Here is a 20754-nt window from a genome sequence, read left to right on the forward strand (position 1 = left end):
TATTAGCCTAACAACTTTTCATGTGTTGTCTATAGTCTTTTGCCATTGTATGAATCAAATTGATCAAAAATAATTAGAATTTTAGAATTATAGGACTAATAAATTTTGAAAATCAAATTCATGCAAGACAAAAAAATATCACCATTTGAGTAATAAGACTAAAATTACCCTAAAAATATCCGAAATAACTTAATAGATCGATTAATCACAAGACAGATATAAAATATAGGGAAAAATACAATTTATCCTTCTGCGATATGAAAAATGAACAATAAAATTGTATGAAAAAAGAATTAACAAATTACCTCGTGTTTTCTATTTAAACTATTCATAGGGGATAATTTGCTTCATTTTTCAAAATACAGGGAATTTATGTACTGAATTTTTTTACTTAATTTCCGATATCAGGTCGGATAAATTGCATTTAACCCATAAAATATATACCAGAAATAAAATTCCTTTTAAGTTAAATTATGGACTATATATAGAGTCTTGAATTGTGTATATAGGGGTGGGTGGGACCCCATTTGTTGAATTGCTATAGTAGTAATAGAATCAGCTGATGAAACGCGTATTTTCAGTGTCAAACATTTCAAGTTTCAAGCCCCCACCGGGGGGGGGGGGGGGTTGGGGTGTGTAGGTAGACAGGATGAGAAGCTTGTAAAGATAGTTTAATGTGTGTGGGAAGTGTGTTTTTCTTGTTTGTTAGCGGTGAAGTTAATAATGAATAAAGTAAGGAGGAAAACAGACATCTTCACCGTCTTAGAGAAAATAAAAAACGTGCGACCTCCGATGCGTTTTACATTAAATGCGCGCTTTGTGATATGGAAGATTCGATTCTTGGGATGTGGATGTTTTTCAAACACTTTTACAACACCACTGTTGGGGTTTGGGTTCGATTTCTGATAATAAGACTCACATATATATATATATATATATATATTGGGACTTGAGAGTCATTTCTTAGTTTCTGAATAATGAATTGATTGAAGTCAAAAGTTATAAACTGTTTTCTACCAACTTTTTGCTGCTTATTTGGTATAACTGTAAACACTAAGTTGTTTTCCAGAAAAATTACAACTTTAATGTTATTTCTACTTTTCACTTTTATTTTCAAACACTCTCGATTTTATTCACCACTTAACTCGTAACTTTTTTCTACGAATTATTTCTATTACATGAGCGAAAACGTGCTACAAACACTCGTATAAAATTTGACAACATTGTGCGTTTCATGAAGAGGTTTGAGGTCATAGGTTCGAGTTCCACAGGACGTGTGGGTATTTATCTCAAGTTGTACATGATACATATAGTATTTGTGATAACCTCGTTGAGTTATATGATTTTATGTGAACCATCGACTCATAGAACATTATCCTGAGTCTGCACATGCCATAATATTCCAGGTCGAGTCAAGATTGAATCATTACAGAATTTGACATATGCTTTGTGGTTAATATAACAGTCAAGGGAGGGCATTTATGTAAATTCTCACATATTTAATGATAGACTAGAGAAATTGTATTGTTCGACCGATTTTTTTTTTAATCGAACAACAATGAACTACTATTAATTGAAACAATCATTTTTATCGAAGATAATTACAACAACATATCATATCCTGATCAACAATATCAGATAAATTAAATCTAGACAACTCCTACTATACAGTAGAACAATATCTTACGCATATAGTGGGGGTCCGAACCCATAATTTTAGAAATCTCGATTTCGTCAATTAAATTAGACCTTATTAACATCGTCTGACCTAATTAAGCAGGGAGCTGATGAGGTTGAGGAAGAATAGATAAGCACGTGAGCGAGCGGAGTTGGTCATGAGACAGTGCATATATAGCTGCAAAGGTAACATTTGTGTAAGAATAATTAAATGCAGATTCCCTGTCATATGTTTACAAATTAGCAGAATATAAAAAAATTGAAGTATTTACGACAGACAGACTGACTGCACTCACTGCTTGTGTGGTAGGTTCATTCATATTGTAGGAGACCCTCTGCTCACACTACTGTACTTAAAATATCCAATCTACTTATTTTGCAAACAAGTGTAGAATCGGAAACTGAATTGAGAAATATTATTCAGTATTCGATTCGATTTTAATTTTTACGGGTAGTTTAATGAGTCGTAGCGAGTATCAAGATATTGTTTATATTTAATTATGAAATAACAAGTTAAAATATCAAAAAGAAATCAATTTTTACTGATTATAATTGTACCGTATCTTTAATAATTTATCAAATTTTCTATTCGATTTAACCAACGGAATACCCCTAGAGCTCGTTTCCATTAAAAACGTTCCCGTTCCTGTTCCTGTTCCAATCAACCCCTCTAAGGACAAAGGGCATGGACTAGGAGCGGTTTTTCTTTTATTTAAAAACTGAAAAAATACTCTAAAAAACTGGTAATGAATGGACCAAGTCTGCCTTGGAATATTCTATAAACAATTAACACACTTCCTAGACTAAATTTTTGGTATAGGAAAAGAACGCAATTTACCCTTTTAATACGATAAATGAACAAAAAATAAATAAATACCCTTTTAACCCATTTTTATATACGTGATAATGCTCTTCCTACTGCAGAATTGTTGTACCATAATGGCAACAAACACATACAGTTTGCTCTTCTGCATTGCTTGTCCGGAAAGCAAGAAATGATGTCATTTTTTAAGGAAAATGCTAATCAAACAAAACATAATGAAAGGGGAAATGTGCACCTCCACCTATGAATTATTAGAAACTTAATAGGGATAAATAGGGTGTTGGAGGCATATAATTAGAGGTTGGGAAGGGAAGCATATTATGAGCTTTGCCATAAATATTGGAGTCACAACTAGGGCTATAAATAAGTCCAGCTAGACAAGAAATTTTGGTACGCACTCGAGTTCAAGCTTTTTTCTTTTCTTTTTCTTTTTCTTTTTTTTTTAATTTTTATTTATAATTAATTAAAAGAATGTTTTAAAATATTTATTTATTATGTTAGATTGACAAGCCCAAATTATTTTTAACAATTATTCCTAATTTTTTAAATTATTAGATAATTTTAAGAAATTAATAATTAATATAAAATAAATATATATATAGTAATAATAATGAACTTACTAGCTTGTTAATTAAACTTATTTCAGTATAGAGATTAAATATGTAAATAAAAATATCATATTTTATCATTAGCTAATTTTAGAATATGTGATATTATTTAATAATTATAATATTTAATTTTGAATATAAAGTATTGAACATAGAATCAAATATATAAAAAAATTAAAAAGCTAGCGATCCAGAACAAAATGTTTTGAGTCGAGATCAAGTAGTCAAGCTTAAAATCGAGCCGACTTGTGAAGCTCAAAGCTCACAAGCAGACTCACTGTTTGCCACCCCTAGTGAAAACAAAATGTTTTGAGTTCGAGATCAAGTAGTCAAGCTTGAAGCTCGCGAACAGACTCAACTTGTTTGCCACCCCTAGTCAGAATAAAATGTTTTGAGTTCGAGATCAAGTAGTCAAGCTCAAAATCGAGCCGACTTGCTAAGCTCGAAGCTCGCGAGCAGACTCAGTTTGTTTGCCACCCCTAGTCGGAACAAACAACACAATAGAGTTATGGGTTGAGTGTTGGGTAACAATGAGCTAGCTATTTCCACTCCGAATTGATCAGCTGCTCATAGAAACAAGGTTACAATTGGATTGAAGGATTTGAAATAATGGATTTTCATAACAAATTCTTTGAATATATTTGGACAATCTTAAATGCAAAGGATTTCAAATTCTTCTATTTTAATTTTAAACTAGGTTTTGGTGAATATGGATGGATTTCAAATTCCTTTCAAATGGACTCATTTGAAATCATTTCTCTAAATACTTCAAATTCAAATCCATCAATTTAAATGCAACTTAATTCTTTTATGAACGAATTGTCTGCCTTTTATTACTAATGTCTTGGACAATGACATTTCGAGTGTATATTAATCTCTTTAAATTGTGTTCCAAGGCCGAAGTTTGTTCTTAAATCAAATGTGTAATTTCCTCCGATCTCTTGAAGCAAACTACAAAACACCTTAAAATATATTATAAATGTTATGAAATACAAAACATCTTAAAATATAATATCAATGTTATGAAAATTTGATGCCAAAAAAAGACATACAACCTCATGGTTGCAAAATTTTATCATGGCAAAGAACTTTTGAATTTGCTTAAATCATTTGGATTCTGTTGTATGTATCTTATAGTGTTTGTTGTATGTGGTGGAAACCCCTTCATTATAGGTGTAAGCGACGACTAGGTAGTTTGAATTCAAACCTATTGGGTTTAAACACTATGAGCTTTGATATGAACATATTTCCTAACAAAGCGTACTTAAATATGTTTTCGTCCAATTAGCCAATTCAAAAATTTTATATATATATATATATATATATATATATTCTCTATCTTATCAATCCATCATCCATAAAGCTTAAATCTGATAAGGGCATAGTGTGAATTTATTATCTTGAATATATGTAAAGATCAAATTTGCTATAAATTTTAATTCGAAACTCAATTATTAATCAATTTATTTAAGCTTTTAGTTGGTAATTTATTCCAAAATATTTTGATGTCAACAAAACATATTGTCAAAAGTAGACATTTTCTATTGCCAAAACTGCAGATCCAGAGTTTGAGCTGTGTCTATATTCCAAAACCATAAACAGAAAATAAAGAAGAAATGAAAAAAAGCAATACGTTGAGAAGGGACCTGGATCAACTCTTGCCTTCATCAGGACAACAGTTATAAACATCGGCAGTGATGCAATTTCCGCATGTTGTGCTTTCTGATCCCGCTTCTAAACCGAGAGCTTCCAGAACTTTGTGCTTCAATGGAGCTGACCAATTGTGGTGTGCTCTGCTCGAGTTCTCTTTGCCTTAGGTACAGTGCTGCCTGCGCCTGGACTGAATCATCAAAAACACCACCATACAAAGAGATTGAGTTACGTCTCACGTAGTTCCGTGACTAAATAGTGTAACAATTTTATTACGGTTACATTTATAAAATGCTTTCAATGCAACAAAAGCTATGTTAAGAATACTAATCTTATTAGTATACTTTAAAATAGTTAAATATATTATAGAGCTGTGTTTTGGTCAATAATGTACAACGCGGTATGGATGTGTATTCTAATCTAGTTTCATCAGATCCAAAATGAAACAATAAGTCAAGTATTTCTAGCAAGCTCAGATAATGCTGTCAACCTCAAGGATTGAACTATTCAAGTTCTAGGATGTTCAAAATTTACACTTCCACCGTTTCAGTTTGATACCTCTAGGCTGCTAAAGGAATGAAGATAGAGGCAGTGATGCCACTATTCATGAAACTCAAAGCATCTGCCAACTTCAAGAGGCTAAAACAAATATGTACATGCACACTCTCCATGCCTCAGTGCTAAACATGCCAAATAGGATATGCATAATACTGTCACCAAAAAGAATCTCCAACAACTAGCAAACGAAGATTTTGCAAAACCCGACACTTGTACTCTTTTGCATTTGAATGACTTCTTTGTCTCTAAATTAGCTGAACTACAAGTCAAAACTGCATGCCTGTAGTTTGCAACATCTATAAGCAATCTTGATGAAGTCTCTTTAACTTGCTTTCAGAGTTGTCTGAATATTCTATGTCTAAATGCATTAGACGCAATGTTAAAAGTTTTGCCTGCCTTTATTAGTCAAACAGCAGAATCACTATAGCATATTCATTACCCTAATTCATTTCAAGTCCATTGCAACAATGTCCTTTGTAGTTCTTTCCTTCACAACATTCAATAACTCAATTATTTGTTAAGAAGACTTATAAATGTTCAGTTCAAAAAGACATCATTGGGACCACAATCAGATATCATGACTCTAAACACAGATATATGCACCAAGATCAGATACTCAGACTGGCCAGCGCAAATGGTACCCCTCACGGCAAACCAGTCTAGCGTCCATGTTCGCTCTTGTACTTTTTCCAAGAACATACATCAAGTCCATTGCAACTAATGAACTTAAAAAATCAACAAAGAAACTGTGACCTCAATCCACATACCAGATTGTGAAGAAATTGTAAATAGAGCAGCATCCTTCACTCTTTCGATTTTCCTGATAGCATGCATATCATTGAAGACATCATCCATTTTGGGGTTAGCCACATGATTTGCCTTAGAGCACATGAGTGCCTTTTCACATGCCTTCAACAAAAAAGAAATAGCATAAAACCTAAAATTAATTACTTTCAGACTCCATGCAACAACTTCCACATGAACATTAACTGAATAAAACAGGAGAAAAGGATATAGCAACTCTAAAGACAAATACTGATGGAAACGAAACTCAAAAGTTTGTTTTTCATGTCCTGCAGAACGTACCTGCACAAAGTATAAGGATCAGTGTGCATGGACGGAAAACTGAGATTTAATAGACCAGGTTTAATAACTATGTATGCTCAAAGTAGATAAAACAGCAGATTGGTTATGAGCATAGTCCTAATATCAGTGATAGTTTCTCATTTTGATTCAAAAGAATAACATAGGAAACCATAAAGATGACAACAAAATCAGGAGAAACGAAAAGAACTGATGGCCTTTTAGCCAAAAGCAAAAGTAAAATTCAGAACAATTTGCCAAAAATTTTAAAATGTTCCATCCTTACACTGCAAAATTGATCTTCAGTTAATTTCAACAGATATAATGTTGTAAATCTTGTTTCCATGGTGCAGAAAATGTTTTGAACCTATTTTAAAGGCAAGTGAAGCCGATTGCAATCGGACAGTTGCTATAAATGTTGCACGCACAGTTCATAAGTGCAAAAAGGGGAGTAGATTTGCAGGCAGTAAAAATGGTTGTAGAGTATGGTGGAAGGCGAACAAGCAGGCAATAAAAAATTCTAAAAAGAATCTATAAGTGGAAGGCGTTTTTGGAAATTGAACCGTACCACTAGAAATTATCCTAGCAAACAAAATGGTTATATCAATTACACTTCCTTACCCCTTTCTAATACATTCATGAAAACAACAAACACATTTTACTACATAATCCTATCACAAATTTAATTCCCCTCTATCCTATTATCCAATTATCCCTCCCCGAAAAGTAAATGATCCCTAATAGTTTATATAAGAACCTCAAATACAGTTCAGCAAGTAGAGTAGATAACAATCTTGTAGCATTTTCTCAAATTTGAAAGGCATAGAAATAGAACAAGAGATCAGTAAGTATAATAAACAAGGAGAAGCAATAAATAGTAGGCAGTGGAGCTCAAATTGTCCCCCCCTCCCCCAGAGGAACTTAAATAACAAATGCAATCGTCACATTAATAAGTACGTAATGCATGTGCAGCTCAAAGATTGTGTTAGGGTTTTCCTAGATCCTTAATTACAAACATCTATCTTGGTTGTGAATATCCTTGTGTGCCTCAAGTCAGCAACACAAGAACTAGAAGATGATCCTAATACTTGATTATTACTAATAAGCTTTTCTGGACAACAAATAGAGATCAATTTCAAAAGGTCGAAATTGTCTAACTCAAACCTGCTGCAGGACATGACAATCACATTATCCTACTCCATGCAAAAAGATTGTCATGAGTACATTGCAAATTTCCAGACAGATATGAGGGCATGAGATCTAATTGCTGGGATGTTGCACGCAGAAACATATCGAAACATTCATTAAACCATTTTGCATAGTTGATAGCTCAGAAATCATGAAATATGTATAAAATTGCACAAGGTGACTTAATTTTGTCATATCCACATCAGCCTAAGAGATCCTAAAAATATGAAAGATCCATTTTTTGGTATCCTTGTGTATGATGAATGTTTGAAACAAAGTGAATAAACCAAGTTGCACATCACTAGAGTTCACTATTTACCTGGTTTGCAATGGAATGGAATCCATTCTCAACAGATTGCTCAGCAAAGGTGAACCATTCTTTACAATCAACTTGAAGCTCAGGGTAAGTGGTTGCTTTCTGTTCTCGCAGAGTTAATGCTTCATATCTCAAGGCCAAGCAACTCTGTCAAAAATCCAATTGCAGAATTCCAAGTGCAGGAATTCAGAAACTGGTCCAAGCATCCATCACAAATGGCACTTTATAAAAAACAAATCTATCACCAATGACAAAAAATTTTAGAAACATACGCACATAATTTCTCTTTCTGGAGTGAAAGATGCAGACAACTTAAATACAAACGAAGCTAACAATTGTCAAATAATAGAAGCATTACCAAATACTATATCAACAACACTGGAAAGTAGGGCGACGCAGTTACATTTATAAAGACTAGACAAATTTTCCATAGAAAATGTTCGATTAAGTCTTCATCAATATGAATATTCACAATTCAACAATTCTGGTCTCAACCAAAAAATGATCCGCGGATTCTCAAAGCAATCGATTTTTAAATGAAAACATATTGCAACTAAAATGACTATCAGACGCTATTCAGACAATAGAAACAATGAATAAGAGCTAGTACCTCAACGTCACCAATTATAGCAAAAACATGAATCAGAAAATCAGCACACAGAAGCTTAATCTCAACAGATTCTTCTCTAATTTCTCGAACAATAAGAAGACATTCATCTCTCATGAACTGTGTCAAGGCCGATCTGACTCCAATCAACGACTGCACATCCTTGGAGACCAAAATCGTTTCCAGAATTCGAACAGTTACATCATCAAAGCTGACACAAACGAAAGAAGAAGAATCAAACTTCAAATGGTCTTTTCAAATATACTAATGATAATCAGATTGAATCACTCTGGAGAATGAAAAAAAAAAAAATCACATGAAATTTCAGACCTTCGGCTTTGGATTCGAGAGCGAAAGAGGGAAATTTGTTGCTGGAGTGAAGGAGAGTTGGACATTTCAAAAAGAGGCGGCAGTTGAAGATTTAAAATCTCAAAAACTTACTTACCTTTACTTTTAAAATTTGAAAAATCTATTTTACCCTTATAAAAATTACTTTTTAAAAAAAAATAAAGAAAAATTTAAAATATCAAAAATTATCATCTGTCTAATTCTAGTTTTACTCGTTCATCGAACTTTTTTTATTTTGTGTTCTAAAGTACTTGCGGCCCATTTTATTTTAGTTTTACTGGTTTTAAACCAAGTTAAAAATAAATTTATATATACATAAAATTACCACATTTATATAATTATTATATATATATATAAATATATATCAATTCTATATTTTTTTTATTAGTTCATCAGCATTTTTGGTTTATTAATTGTATATTTTTTCAAGTAAATATATAAATATATATGCATGTATAAATTTATTTTTTAGTTGATTTTACAAGCAAGTGAAATTAAAATAAAATAAAATTCCAAGTATTTTAGAGTTACGAAAATAAGAGGAGCTTGAATAAGTTTACATATGAATATAAAATTAATTTTTGTAATCCTAAAGTACTTTGAGCTTATTTTATTTTAATTTTACTTGTTTGTAAAATCAAATTAAAAACATATTTATATATGCATATCTATTTATGTATTTACTTAAACAAATATACAATTGATAAGACCGAATGAGTTGATGAACTAATAAAAAAAATATAAAACTAATATATATTTACGTATATATGATAATTTTGTACATGTTCAAATTTATTTTTAACTCGATTTGACAAACAAGTAAAATTAAAATAAAATGAGCCATAAGTACTTTAGGATTACAAAATAAAAAGAGCTCAATGAATAAGTGAAACTAAAATTAGACGAACAGTGATTTTGACATTTTAAAAAACTCTTTATTTTTTTTTTTTCACAAAGCAATTTTTGTAAGGGTAAAATGGACTTTCCCAACTTAAAAAGTAAAGATCATAAGGGGTTTGAAGGTCCTAGTACTTTAGAAGGTAATTAATGGGGGTGGATACTTGAGGGATGGTAACTGTATTCAACCCTTATATTAATTTAATGGGTAAATAGTATATTTGGTTTCTTCAATTTTCGTTTAAAATCATTTTTAGTCCCTTAAATCCATTTCTTGACTTTAGCATCTTTAAACTTTAATTTTATTTCAGTTTAGTCCCTCTAATCATTTTCCGACAAAATGTGACCGGATTTTGACTCTTTGGAGGGTAAGCTGGTCAATAAGTTTGATTTTATTACTGTAGTCCCTAAAGGTTGTAAAACTATCAAATTAATCCTTTTTTAAACGAAAAAAATAATTCTTTTTATATTTTTTATGTTGATATTTATAACTATCTTATGTGAATAATACGAACTTTGAATTCTTATGAACATAACAATAATATATTGCTTAATTTGAAATAAATAGTCTATTTTCTTCTATAGCCAAAAAGAAAAACTATAAATAAAATTATTAGAACTCATCTAATATGAAAATATAATTTAAAAAAAACTAAGTTAGTAATTTTTTTATTTTAAGAGTTAAAGATAAGTCCGTTAAACCTTAATAATATTTATTAAATATTTAAATTTTTGAATAAAAAATTGATAGATTATACTTTTTTAACTAGATCTTGGCGGATTTCATATATATGTATTTCATCTTTAGAGGTTTTCTAAATATACAGTTCCATTTTATAGAAAAAAGTTTAGAAAAACCTCTTAAAATGACTTTTATATATACTTGAAATCCACCAAATAATATAGTTAAAAGTATATTTCATCATTTTTTTCTTTAAAACTGTAATTTTAAAGAACAAATAATCTAACAATATAAATGGCTAAAAGTAAAAATTCAAAATACTTGGTTAAAAAATTGTTAAATGCTCTAAAATAAAACATTAGCATCATATAAAATTGTAATATTAATTCAAGGGTTTACTATCCTAAGACATTAATCGGAGAGTGTAATGCTGTCCCAAAATAAATGAATTTAACGGCCCATTTTATATATGTTGTTTGAAGAGGATGACTCATGGTTTAAATAGATAAATATATTAAATATTTTATGTAATATAATTGAATTGTTCAATATTTTGTTCAAGAGATAAATATTATATTTGATATATCTGGTTGACTGATTTGATACTATTTATTTAATATTTGTATAATTTTTTAAAAGAATAGATATCTAATATTTATAGAGGATAATCCACATGGCGCAAACTTGATTAACTATAAACAGACACTTCTAATTGATCGATACATTCCAATTTGACACCTACTATTATAGTAGAGACAATACCTACTATTTAATGCATACAACATTCCACACATAAGACGGAGTTCAAACTCATATACTCTAAATAAGTAATTATTGTAAATAAAATCACATTTTCACAAAAAATGAGATTTAATCTATTTAATCACAAAATCAGAACCAAATATAACGGAGTACTTAAACAGAACTTTTCGATGAATTCATAATTAGAATTGCAATATTTCTCTATATTTGATCATAAGCCTAAAATTATTGTGATAGAAAAAATATTTAAAGAAAATACATCAATACTTTTATCGGTAAAACCCCCCACTCTCACTCCATCGGTAACAAAGAAGAAGTCCAGATGCCCTCCTCTCCACCGGTAAAACCTTCAAAATCACTTCATCTTCTTCATCCTCTTCCCATTTTAAGGCTCTCACCTCCATTTTCGCTTCTCTTCTCACCAAAAACACAAAGGAAACAAAATCGTCAAAACCACTTTTATGGGTTTCGTTTCCTTTTATTTCCATGATTCACAATGCAAAAGTTGCAGAAAACGTTGGATGGATTGCTAAGAGAGTTACTTTTGATTCAGTTTTAGAAAAGATCAAGTATGTATTAGGATTGCAAAAATTTTCTCATGTCTACTAGGTTGTTGAAGGTTTGTCCCATGAAAAATGTCAAATTTCTTGACAAACATGGTGCTTCGCATTTCCAATGAACAATATATTGTTTTTCTTTCTAGATTTTACACCAATTCATGTCGTTTTTCTTTGATAGAATCGGCCTCCTTTGTTGAACTGAATGTACAATCCACAGGCTTATTGGGAATGTTTCAGGGTCCTGTAGAATATAAACCTAGGTTGATTTGTAGGCCACAATTATGTGATTACGGGGTTCTTGTATCGCATCTATTTTTTCTTGGATCGTCTATTGTTTAACCTTCATTTCTGCAGGTGGAAAGAAGTTTGAAGTTCTTTAACAATTGTAAATACAATTTTGGTGCTTCTAAATGATAGCATTGGATATTTGTTGTTATTTATGTACAAGATAAAGGATAAATTTGATATATGAGGCTCCTAATTATGTATGCTATTACTCCTTGCGGTTCGCAGAGCATAATGGAATCAAATCACTATTTCTACACGTTCCTCTCTTCTTTTTTTTTTTTTAGTGAATTGTAAGTTTTCATTCATCCAGTAATATTTACAGAGTACTCCGAGCATACTCGAAGAGATACAAAATGACCCATACTATACATTCCTCTCTTCTTGACTATAGATGAGGAGACTCAAATGCAATTTACTGTTTCTCTGTTGGAGGTTCTTGACTCTTTATATTAACTTTTCAACAGTTTCAACCAAAGTCTCAAAATTTCAATAGAGATGGAGTGAAGGTGAAGGGGACCATAAAAAAGGGTTTATGACTCCGAAGTGAATATATCTTCCTTGTATTGTGGAATGGGTGGACATTTTTGACATTTGAAATTGTATACTTCATTATATTTTTTACAACTATACAAAAAAATATACACTATTATATTTATAAATTTAATTATAATTTTTTAAATAATATAATTTTAATATTATGATTTTTTAGACTTTAGTATGTTATTAAAAATTAATTTATACAAAATTCAATTAAATGAATTTAAAAAAAAATTGTCCTAGTTGTAATTTTAAAATCACGACTTGGTGTCGTGATTTGAGATAGGGACCTTTTTTTTTTTTTTTTAAAAAAAATAATTTTAACTCAAGTTGCGGTTAAATTATTAATATATTTAAAAAAATTATATAAATATAATTTTTTTATTTTTTTTGAATAAATAAATAATTAACCCCAACATTATGCGGAGTACTGAACATAACCTTATTCAATTATTCAAATCCCAATCCAAAACAGAAACGTGCCCTAAGCGATTCAGTCATCTACACGGTAAGATTCGAAATTATCGACTATGATTGTCTAGAAGCAGCATATTTATCATATGCGCGAGCGCAGTGGAAAATTCCCTCAAAAAAGGAACAAAAAATATCTTTGCTCTTTATCCACGACTATAAGAGGTGCTCCGTTAACCCTAGTTCTTCTATCAGCCATTTTTTCTTCTTGCTCTCTTTCTCATTAGAAATCAAAGTCATCTGTTAATTTTGAGTAGAGAAATTCTTCTTACAAATTTTGCTTATCTGAGTAGTACTAGAGATGTCTGGTATGTACGGTCAAGAAGGTGATGGATCTGGCGCACCGCCTATGGGTGGAGGCGGAGGTTATGGTGGCTCTGAAGGCGGTGGATACGGAGGTTATGGAAGTGGTGGGGCTGGATATGGCGGAAATAGTGGCGGTGGCGGAGGGTATGGGAACCGGGGAGGTGGTAGTGGTGGCTACGGTGGAAGAGGAGGCGGCGGGGGCGGATACGGCGGTAATCGAGGTATTTAGTTTGATTTATGTTTTTGATGCGTTAGTTGGATTCCTGGAAGAGTGTGTATCTGTATATCAAGAGATCTCATATTTTAATTTTAGGAGACCGTGGCGGTGGTTACCAAGGTGACCGTGGAGGTGGTTACCAAGGAGACCGTGGCGGACGCGGGGGCGGCAGGGGAGGCAGCCGTGGTGGTGGAAGCGGCAGAGAAGGTGATTGGCGTTGCCCTAATCAAAGGTAACGGAGCTTGTTTTGGAGATTTCAAGTTCTTTCATTTAATTTGTGTATAATATTTCCTAAGTTGCGAGTTTAGATGTTGTGGATAAAGTATATGTTACGGGGATTTTAATGGGGAAGATGACTCATCTACTTGATGTGTTTCAAGCCAATATATGAACACCAAAAGAAGATGAATTTTGCTTTGAAATGCTACTGGTTCTGAGATCCTGGATTTTTATAGGGGTTCATCAGAAAAAGGATTATATTTATGTTTCTAGGGATAAGACTCTAATCTGCATGGTACCTGGGTCCTCGTATCTTTTCTGTCTTATCTTGCCTCTATGCTTTGAACTACGTCATTAAAGTGAATTTATGTTGCTATTAGTATTGATAAGGTATTTTTGAGTCCTTCAATTTACCATTCTTCAAGAACTTTATAACCTTAAATAGAATGTCTACCATTCTTAGAAGCAAAGCAATTATGCTGATTTGGATTTGTGTGTTATTTTGGATCTGAGCTACCCAAAAAATGTGCCTATGATTTATGTCCTCATTTTTCTTTACGCCTTGTTTGAAATTCTGTGATTTAGTCGATTTGTTTATCTCGTGGAACCAAATTTGTTGTTAATTTATGTCTGGGCATGATTAGATTTTTATCAAAAAGGTCAAAAAGTATATATGATATTTGAGTTCCCTTATCTGTTGGTGGTAATTGATAATGACATCTATGGATGTAGCTGCGGGAATTTGAACTTTGCCAGAAGAACTGAGTGTAACAAATGCGGTGCACCATCTCCAGCTGGTAGTGATGATCGTGGGGGTAGAGGTGGTGGCGGTTATAACAGAGGTGGAAGGGGTGGTAGTTATGATAACAATCGAGGTAGAGGTAACCACTATGATAGTGGCAGTGGTCGGAGTGGGAATGGTTATGATGGTGGGAATGGCAGAGGTGGTTCTTATGGTGGTAATCAAGGAAGGGATGATGGTGGTTATGGACAGGGTCCTCCGGTTGCTCCCCCATCTTATGGTGGTTCTAGTGGAAGTTATGCACCACCTCCTAATGCATATGGTGGGAACCCCAGTTATGCGCCTGATGCAGTTCCTCCACCCACGAGCTATACTGGGGGGCCTGCTTCATATCCTCCATCATATGGTGCTCCTACTGGTTACGGTGGTGATTATCTTGGTGATAGTCGTGGCAGTGGACGAGGTGGTCAAACTGGTGGGTATGGTGGAGGTCCTCGAAACCCAGGAGGTTATGGTGGTTCTCCAGCCGAGGCTTCTGAAAAAGTCAAGCAGTGTGATGAAAATTGTGGGGATTCCTGTGATAACTCGAGAATTTATATATCAAATTTGCCTCCAGATGTCACTATTGAGGAGCTTAGAGAACTTTTTGGAAGTATTGGCCAAGTAATGCAAATTCCTCATCTTCTTTTCATTAAAGTATTATTTGCATATATTAGCTGAAGGCTCTAGAATGATTTGAAGGATGTTGTGCTTGTGTGCATTCGTTTGCGATACCCTCTACAATTTCTGTAGAAGCCACCCCTCTTGGCTCTATCAAACTTAATTGTTTCCATTCTCATATAAAATAATTGGGACATGCTACTGATTTTTATTCTACTATGGATATATTTGAGCGAAAAAATTCTGTGTTAATTCTCAGTTGGTGGATTAGTTACAAATGATGTTTGGTTCCATGCAGTTGTGGCTCGTTTAAGTGATTCTTATTTATCTCTGATTTAATAGGTTGCAAGAATCAAACAAAAGCGGGGCTACAAGGATCAATGGCCCTGGAGCATCAAAATATATACCGATGAACAAGGAAACAACAAAGGAGATGCAGTTTTGTCTTATGAAGATCCATCTGCTGCACATTCTGCTGGTGGTTTTTTCAATAGTATGATCTTGACTCTGGATTTGTCTCCAGTTATTCGATGTTTTTTCTACCCCTCTTTTTTGAGTTGTTACTACTGTTTTTGCTTAACAGTGCATGATTTGAGAGGATACAAAATTAGCGTTTCAATGGCTGAGAAGTCTGCTCCAAAGGCTCCTGCATATGGTTCTGGGTAAGTCTGTCTGTTCTTCGATATGTTCTTAAGTCATTCTTTGGGATCCATTTCAAGTATTGACTGGCGGAGGCTGAAATAATTTTTTCCACTTGCTTGACAACAATTATAGTTTCATCATTACTTTATGTAAATTGGGGTAATATTTTGTTCTGTGGCTATCACTGTTGTACCTCTGCACTTCATCAGTAGTTCAATGGTTTTCCCTCTTGTTTGTCATATATATGAAGGACGTCTGTCATAAGTTTAGCGGGCTTGATTTTCTTAACAAGACTTAGAATATGGTCAGTGTAGTTCCTCTATCTAAATGAGGCCAGAATGCAAGAGCTCAAAAATGCATTAAGTTTGTCATTGAATTCTTGATTTCATTTGGAAATGCTGGAATGAGGTTGAATAATTGGGGTTTGTTTACTTGTGTCGTTTTACCATTTTATATATATATTTTTTGCTACTTTTAAGTGGGTGGTGTTATGTTACTGTGGTTGGACATTTAGTTTACTTTATACAAATGGTAATTATTCAAATCAGGTTTTGAGAACACATAATGAGCTTTATGTTTGTCACTCAATTTGTTTAGTAGCTGTAGAACAACAAAGGTAATTGCATGGTCGATGTCATGCGAGCATATGTTATTTTATGTCATGAATTTGTTTCAATGGAATTTGAAATATTCAATTACTTGTAATTTCTTATTTAGCTTTCTCACACCACATTTTTTGTTTGATTAATTTCTTATTTAACAGCGGCGGTGGTAGAGGCAATTATGGGAGGAGAGACAACTACAGAGATGGTGGTTCTTCTGGTCCAGATAGAAATTATCATGGTGGAAACCGTGCACGGCCATACTAAACTTCCAGAAGGGCTATATATGTAGTAATATTTGTGGTGGGAATGGTTTTTGTTTTTAGTCCATAAGCGGATTTGTTCTCTAACTGGAGATCAGAGGTAGGTTGTTCATTACTCTGAGCAATATGCCTTTCCTCCATTCTGCATCTTTTGTTAGCCTTGTTGGGGAGTTATTCATATGGCTTGGGATTGATTTGAGCTGTGTGAATGTTTTTATAGAGGGAAGTGGATATTCTGCAAATTGCTGCTAAAGGTAGGTTGAAATTATCAGGTGAGTGTTGCTTTTTAAAGATGCTTTTGTTACCTTCTCCCTGCAGACTGATGTGTTTCATGAATTGCTTGCATGATTATCTCATGCATCCATCTTTGCTGGATACAAGTGTTGTTGTCAAAAAGCCTTCATACAGATGCACTTTGAGCCTCTGACTGACTTATTCCTCTCCTTGTATTTCCACCAATCTTTAGGGGTTCATTAAGTAGTCCTTGCATTAAAATCAGAAGGAAGGGAAGTTTTTCGAAGTGCTTGATAACTTTCTGAAACTATAGAAGTCTATCCTCTAAAATATACTCTTATAATTTTACTTTCTCTTCGCGTTTAGAGACCTAAAAACCTAAAGTTTGCGGCTTCAATTAGTTTAAAAGATCTCAGCCGGCTTGTCCTACTTTGTAGTTACTCAGATTATTTTTATGTTTGACGTTTGCCTTAGTTGCCAATTAGTCTTTATCTTTTGCCTTACTCCAGTTCACTTAGATTTTAGGAGACACAGTTTCTTCCGAAAGCCAAATCAGTTTTGGTTTAGAGTTATTGCTACAGTTCAGGGGCTTTTCTCAACATGAAGGAAATCTTGCTTAGTTTTACTCAACTACTTGTGCTTCATGGTTAAAATAGTGTATTTCAAGAGGCAGACTTGATTGGGCGCCATCGATTATATTGTTCTGGTTCTATGATCTCTCAGCAAATGCATTGGAGAATAACACTTCGTGCAACTTACTTTCTAACTAAATGGAGCACAAAGTGTCTTCATGTGGGAGCTTGAATGGGCAGAATTGTAAGTTTGGACCAATTTGTGTGTACATGGATGCGGCTTCTGCCCACTCCACCCAAAAGGGGTTTGCTCTAGTCTTGAAAAGCACATTGCTGTGCAGCATCCAATAGTCAGTTGTGAGGAGCTTTATTTGTACGGCCAGCAATTGAGTTGGGATCAAAGGAGTTGGCCCTTGTGGTTTTGGGATGGTTTGGCTCGTGTTTCAGCTTTTTTGGCTGTCTTTGCCTCAGGACAAATCTTCTTCGTCTCCACTCTGTGTATGTTGCATCTTTGGTTCGAATTTTCTGTCCAAGGATGTGTTAGAATGGCTTGTAGACCATATCCCTATTTGTAGGACTACATGAGGAACTAACTATGGCTTATGAAATTTGGAAAGAATGCTTATTCTACCCTGGGATTGGTAAATGATGATGAGCTAACAATGTTTCGACTTCAATGTTTTACGATAGCTGCTTCAAGTCTTGGATAGGATAGTTGGGCTGGTGGTTTGAAGTCTTGATTAGATGATTATTTTATATGTAAGTTGTGGCTGCGTTTCAAATACATTTTTACACTTGAATTTATCAGATTTCTTTCTTTTCATTAATAGTGATTTAGTGAATTGAGACCTAGTTTGAAGGGACTTGAATGAACAATTTACATTGTGATTCAATGTTGAAGCGCGATCAGATAAGTTGCTTTGCAGATTGAACAAGCTCGATCCCAACTCAGTGATATTTCCTGTTAACACTAATGATAGAAAAAATGGTTCTTCTTCAAAGACTTGACAATTAGTTCTTCCAAGATGATGTGGTGGTTGTGTTCTATGGAGCATTTTACTAATGCTTTGCAAGATATTGAGATGCTTTGCAAGATAATTCAATTGATCTTGTGGCCTCATTAGTACTTGTAAGCATACATACTAGCATCCAGTTCCTTGTTACGTTAACATTTATGAAATATACCCTCGGAAAGAATTATCAAAAAGGTTCACTTAAACCAACACCTCCAATTGAAAATTACCTTTTTATGTAATACCTTTTAAACTGTGTTTTCTGCTAGCTGCAAAGAAGAGTTTTCAGTTTGCTTTTTGTTATAACCCTCCGTTTATATTTATATCACCCAAAACGCTCTCGCTACGCTTTCGGAACTTATGATAATGCAGAAATGATGTGTGCTTGCAGGGTATTGTGTTGAAATGTAATTGTGGGATGGAGAAATTAGTAACATGGGGGAGAACGAGCGACTCTTGGTCTTTTGTATATACGGTGTGAAAAAGTTTGCAGAAGTAAAGCGGAAAAGAATAATAACGTATATCAGGCACGATAATGAATTTTAGAAGATCGTTTCTCTCTCTCTCTCTCTCTCTCATTTTGTGTATTGTCCCATCAAGAAGACAACAATGATTGAAGAAGTGTGTCCGCGATCATGCCCCAGAGTAGATCTCAAATGATGATAATGCATTGGGCTAACAGGGGTGTTAATGAGTTGGATAAAATTCTTTCCAAACCTATTAGATTAATTCTCAAATTCAAATTCAATGAATATTTTTAAATCCTAATTTTGGACCTATTAAGGAAAATATAGACTGGGCCTAGATTAAATTTCTACCCATTAATATTTGTGGATCTATGTATTCAATTTGAATTCAAAGAATATATTTAATTTTCTTCACTATTCAATTGGACTATTATTGTCCATCGATCTGACTTCAACTCAACAAATTTAAAAACTTAAGACCTCATAACGTTATTTTTACAAGACTATTTTCTAACTGGTGTAATAAATGATTTATTATTTAAAAAATTCTATAAAAAGAGTTATCTGTAAATTGGTCTCAATAGTTTTGAATTTATTGATAGATTATTAAAAGTGTTACAAAATTTGGTTAACCGATTGAAAATTGGCCGAACCAAATTTTTGGTTCGTACCAAAAATTGAACCAAAAATTCAATTCGATTTTTGGTTTATTATTTAAAAAAAAATTGGTACAATCAGTCAGTACGATTTGATTAGGTCAGTTAATCATACCGATCAAATAATCGAAATTAAAAAATAAATTTATACAATATATTATAGTTTTATAAAATATATTAATATATATAATATTTATAATTTACAAATATATATTATATTATGATAATATAATTTAATTGCTATTTATTTGAAATTTAAAAATATAAAAATAAAAAACTAATAAATTAATTGACTGGTAGAATTTTTTTTTTCTTTGTGAAGTGAGTTCTTTAGTTATTAATCGAGTCGAAAAAATAAAATATTCGATTATAACCAAACCAAATTGATGAATTCAACTTGATGGGGTTGCGCCCACCTACTCCCCGTTCAGCAGTTGCCTTGTGTCTTCTTGTCGGACAAATAAGCCGTTCTTAAAAGAGCAGTCATTTTCCTCCAAATCCTAATCTTCGATTCTTGCCCTAATCCACTCAAAACGCCATCGTTGCTCTTATAAATTTTGCCCCAAATTTTAACTGCTACTTTGATCATGCAATCACCGTCATTCTTTTCCATCGAACAGTACTCTTTCAAAGTCGCATTTCCTTTTGAAATCATGACAAAATCCAATCCACAATTAAAAAAATCCCGGCTAATAGAAAATTTATGGTGAAAATTGTTGAGGGAAATTAACATTTGAGATTGAAAATGGTGTTGAGCACGGTCATCTTGTTCCAACTTATAGTACGAATTATTTCTTGTACTTTTTTCTTTTATTCTTTAGATTTTTAGTTAGGTTAGATTTAGTCCGTTAAGTATGATTAATTTTAATTTTAGTCCGACAACTATGCCTATATTTGTTTAAGTTTAGTAACTTTCAAAATTGCTTACTTTTAGTCTTTTGGCAGATTTTCGGACAATTTTACTTCTATGCAACTTTTAAAAGGCAGTTTAGTCCATATGCACTCATTTCTCAATTTTTTGTTAATGCTCGCCAAAATGGTATCAGAGTCTAGGTTTATTGAACAAATATGTGATTATATTACATTTTTATATTATTTATCCACTA

At 32.9% G+C, this 20754-nt stretch overlaps 2 protein-coding genes across 5 annotated transcripts; one reads left to right on the plus strand and one right to left on the minus strand.

Annotated features, from left to right (window-relative positions):
• LOC105163997 lies at window positions 1570-8905 on the minus strand. Its single transcript, XM_020694940.1, has 6 exons — window positions 8841-8905; window positions 8514-8721; window positions 7907-8050; window positions 6084-6225; window positions 4755-4948; window positions 1570-1855 (listed from the first exon to the last, which is right to left on the minus strand). Exons 1-5 carry the CDS (start codon window positions 8903-8905, stop codon window positions 4788-4790), a joined length of 720 nt encoding a protein of 239 aa, XP_020550599.1. The 3' UTR covers window positions 1570-1855; window positions 4755-4787.
• LOC105163938 (transcription initiation factor TFIID subunit 15b) lies at window positions 13230-19046 on the plus strand. Of its 4 annotated transcripts, none has more exons than XR_847967.2 (8): window positions 13230-13582; window positions 13675-13810; window positions 14530-15202; window positions 15542-15692; window positions 15783-15861; window positions 16605-16806; window positions 16927-16978; window positions 18917-19046. XR_847967.2 is itself a non-coding variant. In XM_011082476.2 (6 exons), exons 1-6 carry the CDS (start codon window positions 13357-13359, stop codon window positions 16708-16710), a joined length of 1371 nt encoding a protein of 456 aa, XP_011080778.1. In that variant the 5' UTR covers window positions 13230-13356; the 3' UTR covers window positions 16711-18335. The 4 variants fall into 4 exon arrangements, 1 of the variants encoding a protein (XP_011080778.1); XR_847966.2 differs by lacking the exon at window positions 18917-19046 and adding an exon at window positions 17664-18405; XR_847965.2 differs by lacking the exon at window positions 18917-19046 and having other exon boundaries at window positions 16927-18405.

The sequence above is a fragment of the Sesamum indicum genome, linkage group LG6, assembly GCF_000512975.1.
Source record: "Sesamum indicum cultivar Zhongzhi No. 13 linkage group LG6, S_indicum_v1.0, whole genome shotgun sequence".
NCBI classification, from domain to species: Eukaryota; Viridiplantae; Streptophyta; class Magnoliopsida; order Lamiales; family Pedaliaceae; genus Sesamum; species Sesamum indicum.

Bases quoted from the DNA above. Each gene is read 5' to 3' on its own strand.
- LOC105163938 (XM_011082476.2), top strand. From the start codon at position 13,357: ATGTCTGGTATGTACGGTCAAGAAGGTGATGGATCTGGCGCACCGCCT. The intron at 13,583-13,674 runs GTATTTAGTTTG...TTTTAATTTTAG, and splicing joins CGGATACGGCGGTAATCGAG to GAGACCGTGGCGGTGGTTAC. The intron at 15,693-15,782 runs GTATGATCTTGA...TTTGCTTAACAG, and splicing joins TGCTGGTGGTTTTTTCAATA to TGCATGATTTGAGAGGATAC.
- LOC105163997 (XM_020694940.1), bottom strand. From the start codon at position 8,905: ATGTCCAACTCTCCTTCACTCCAGCAACAAATTTCCCTCTTTCGCTCT. The intron at 6,226-7,906 runs GTAAATAGTGAA...TTTTTGTTGAAG, and splicing joins TCCATTCCATTGCAAACCAG to GCATGTGAAAAGGCACTCAT. The intron at 4,949-6,083 runs GTATGTGGATTG...TTGATGATTCAG, and splicing joins TACAATTTCTTCACAATCTG to TCCAGGCGCAGGCAGCACTG.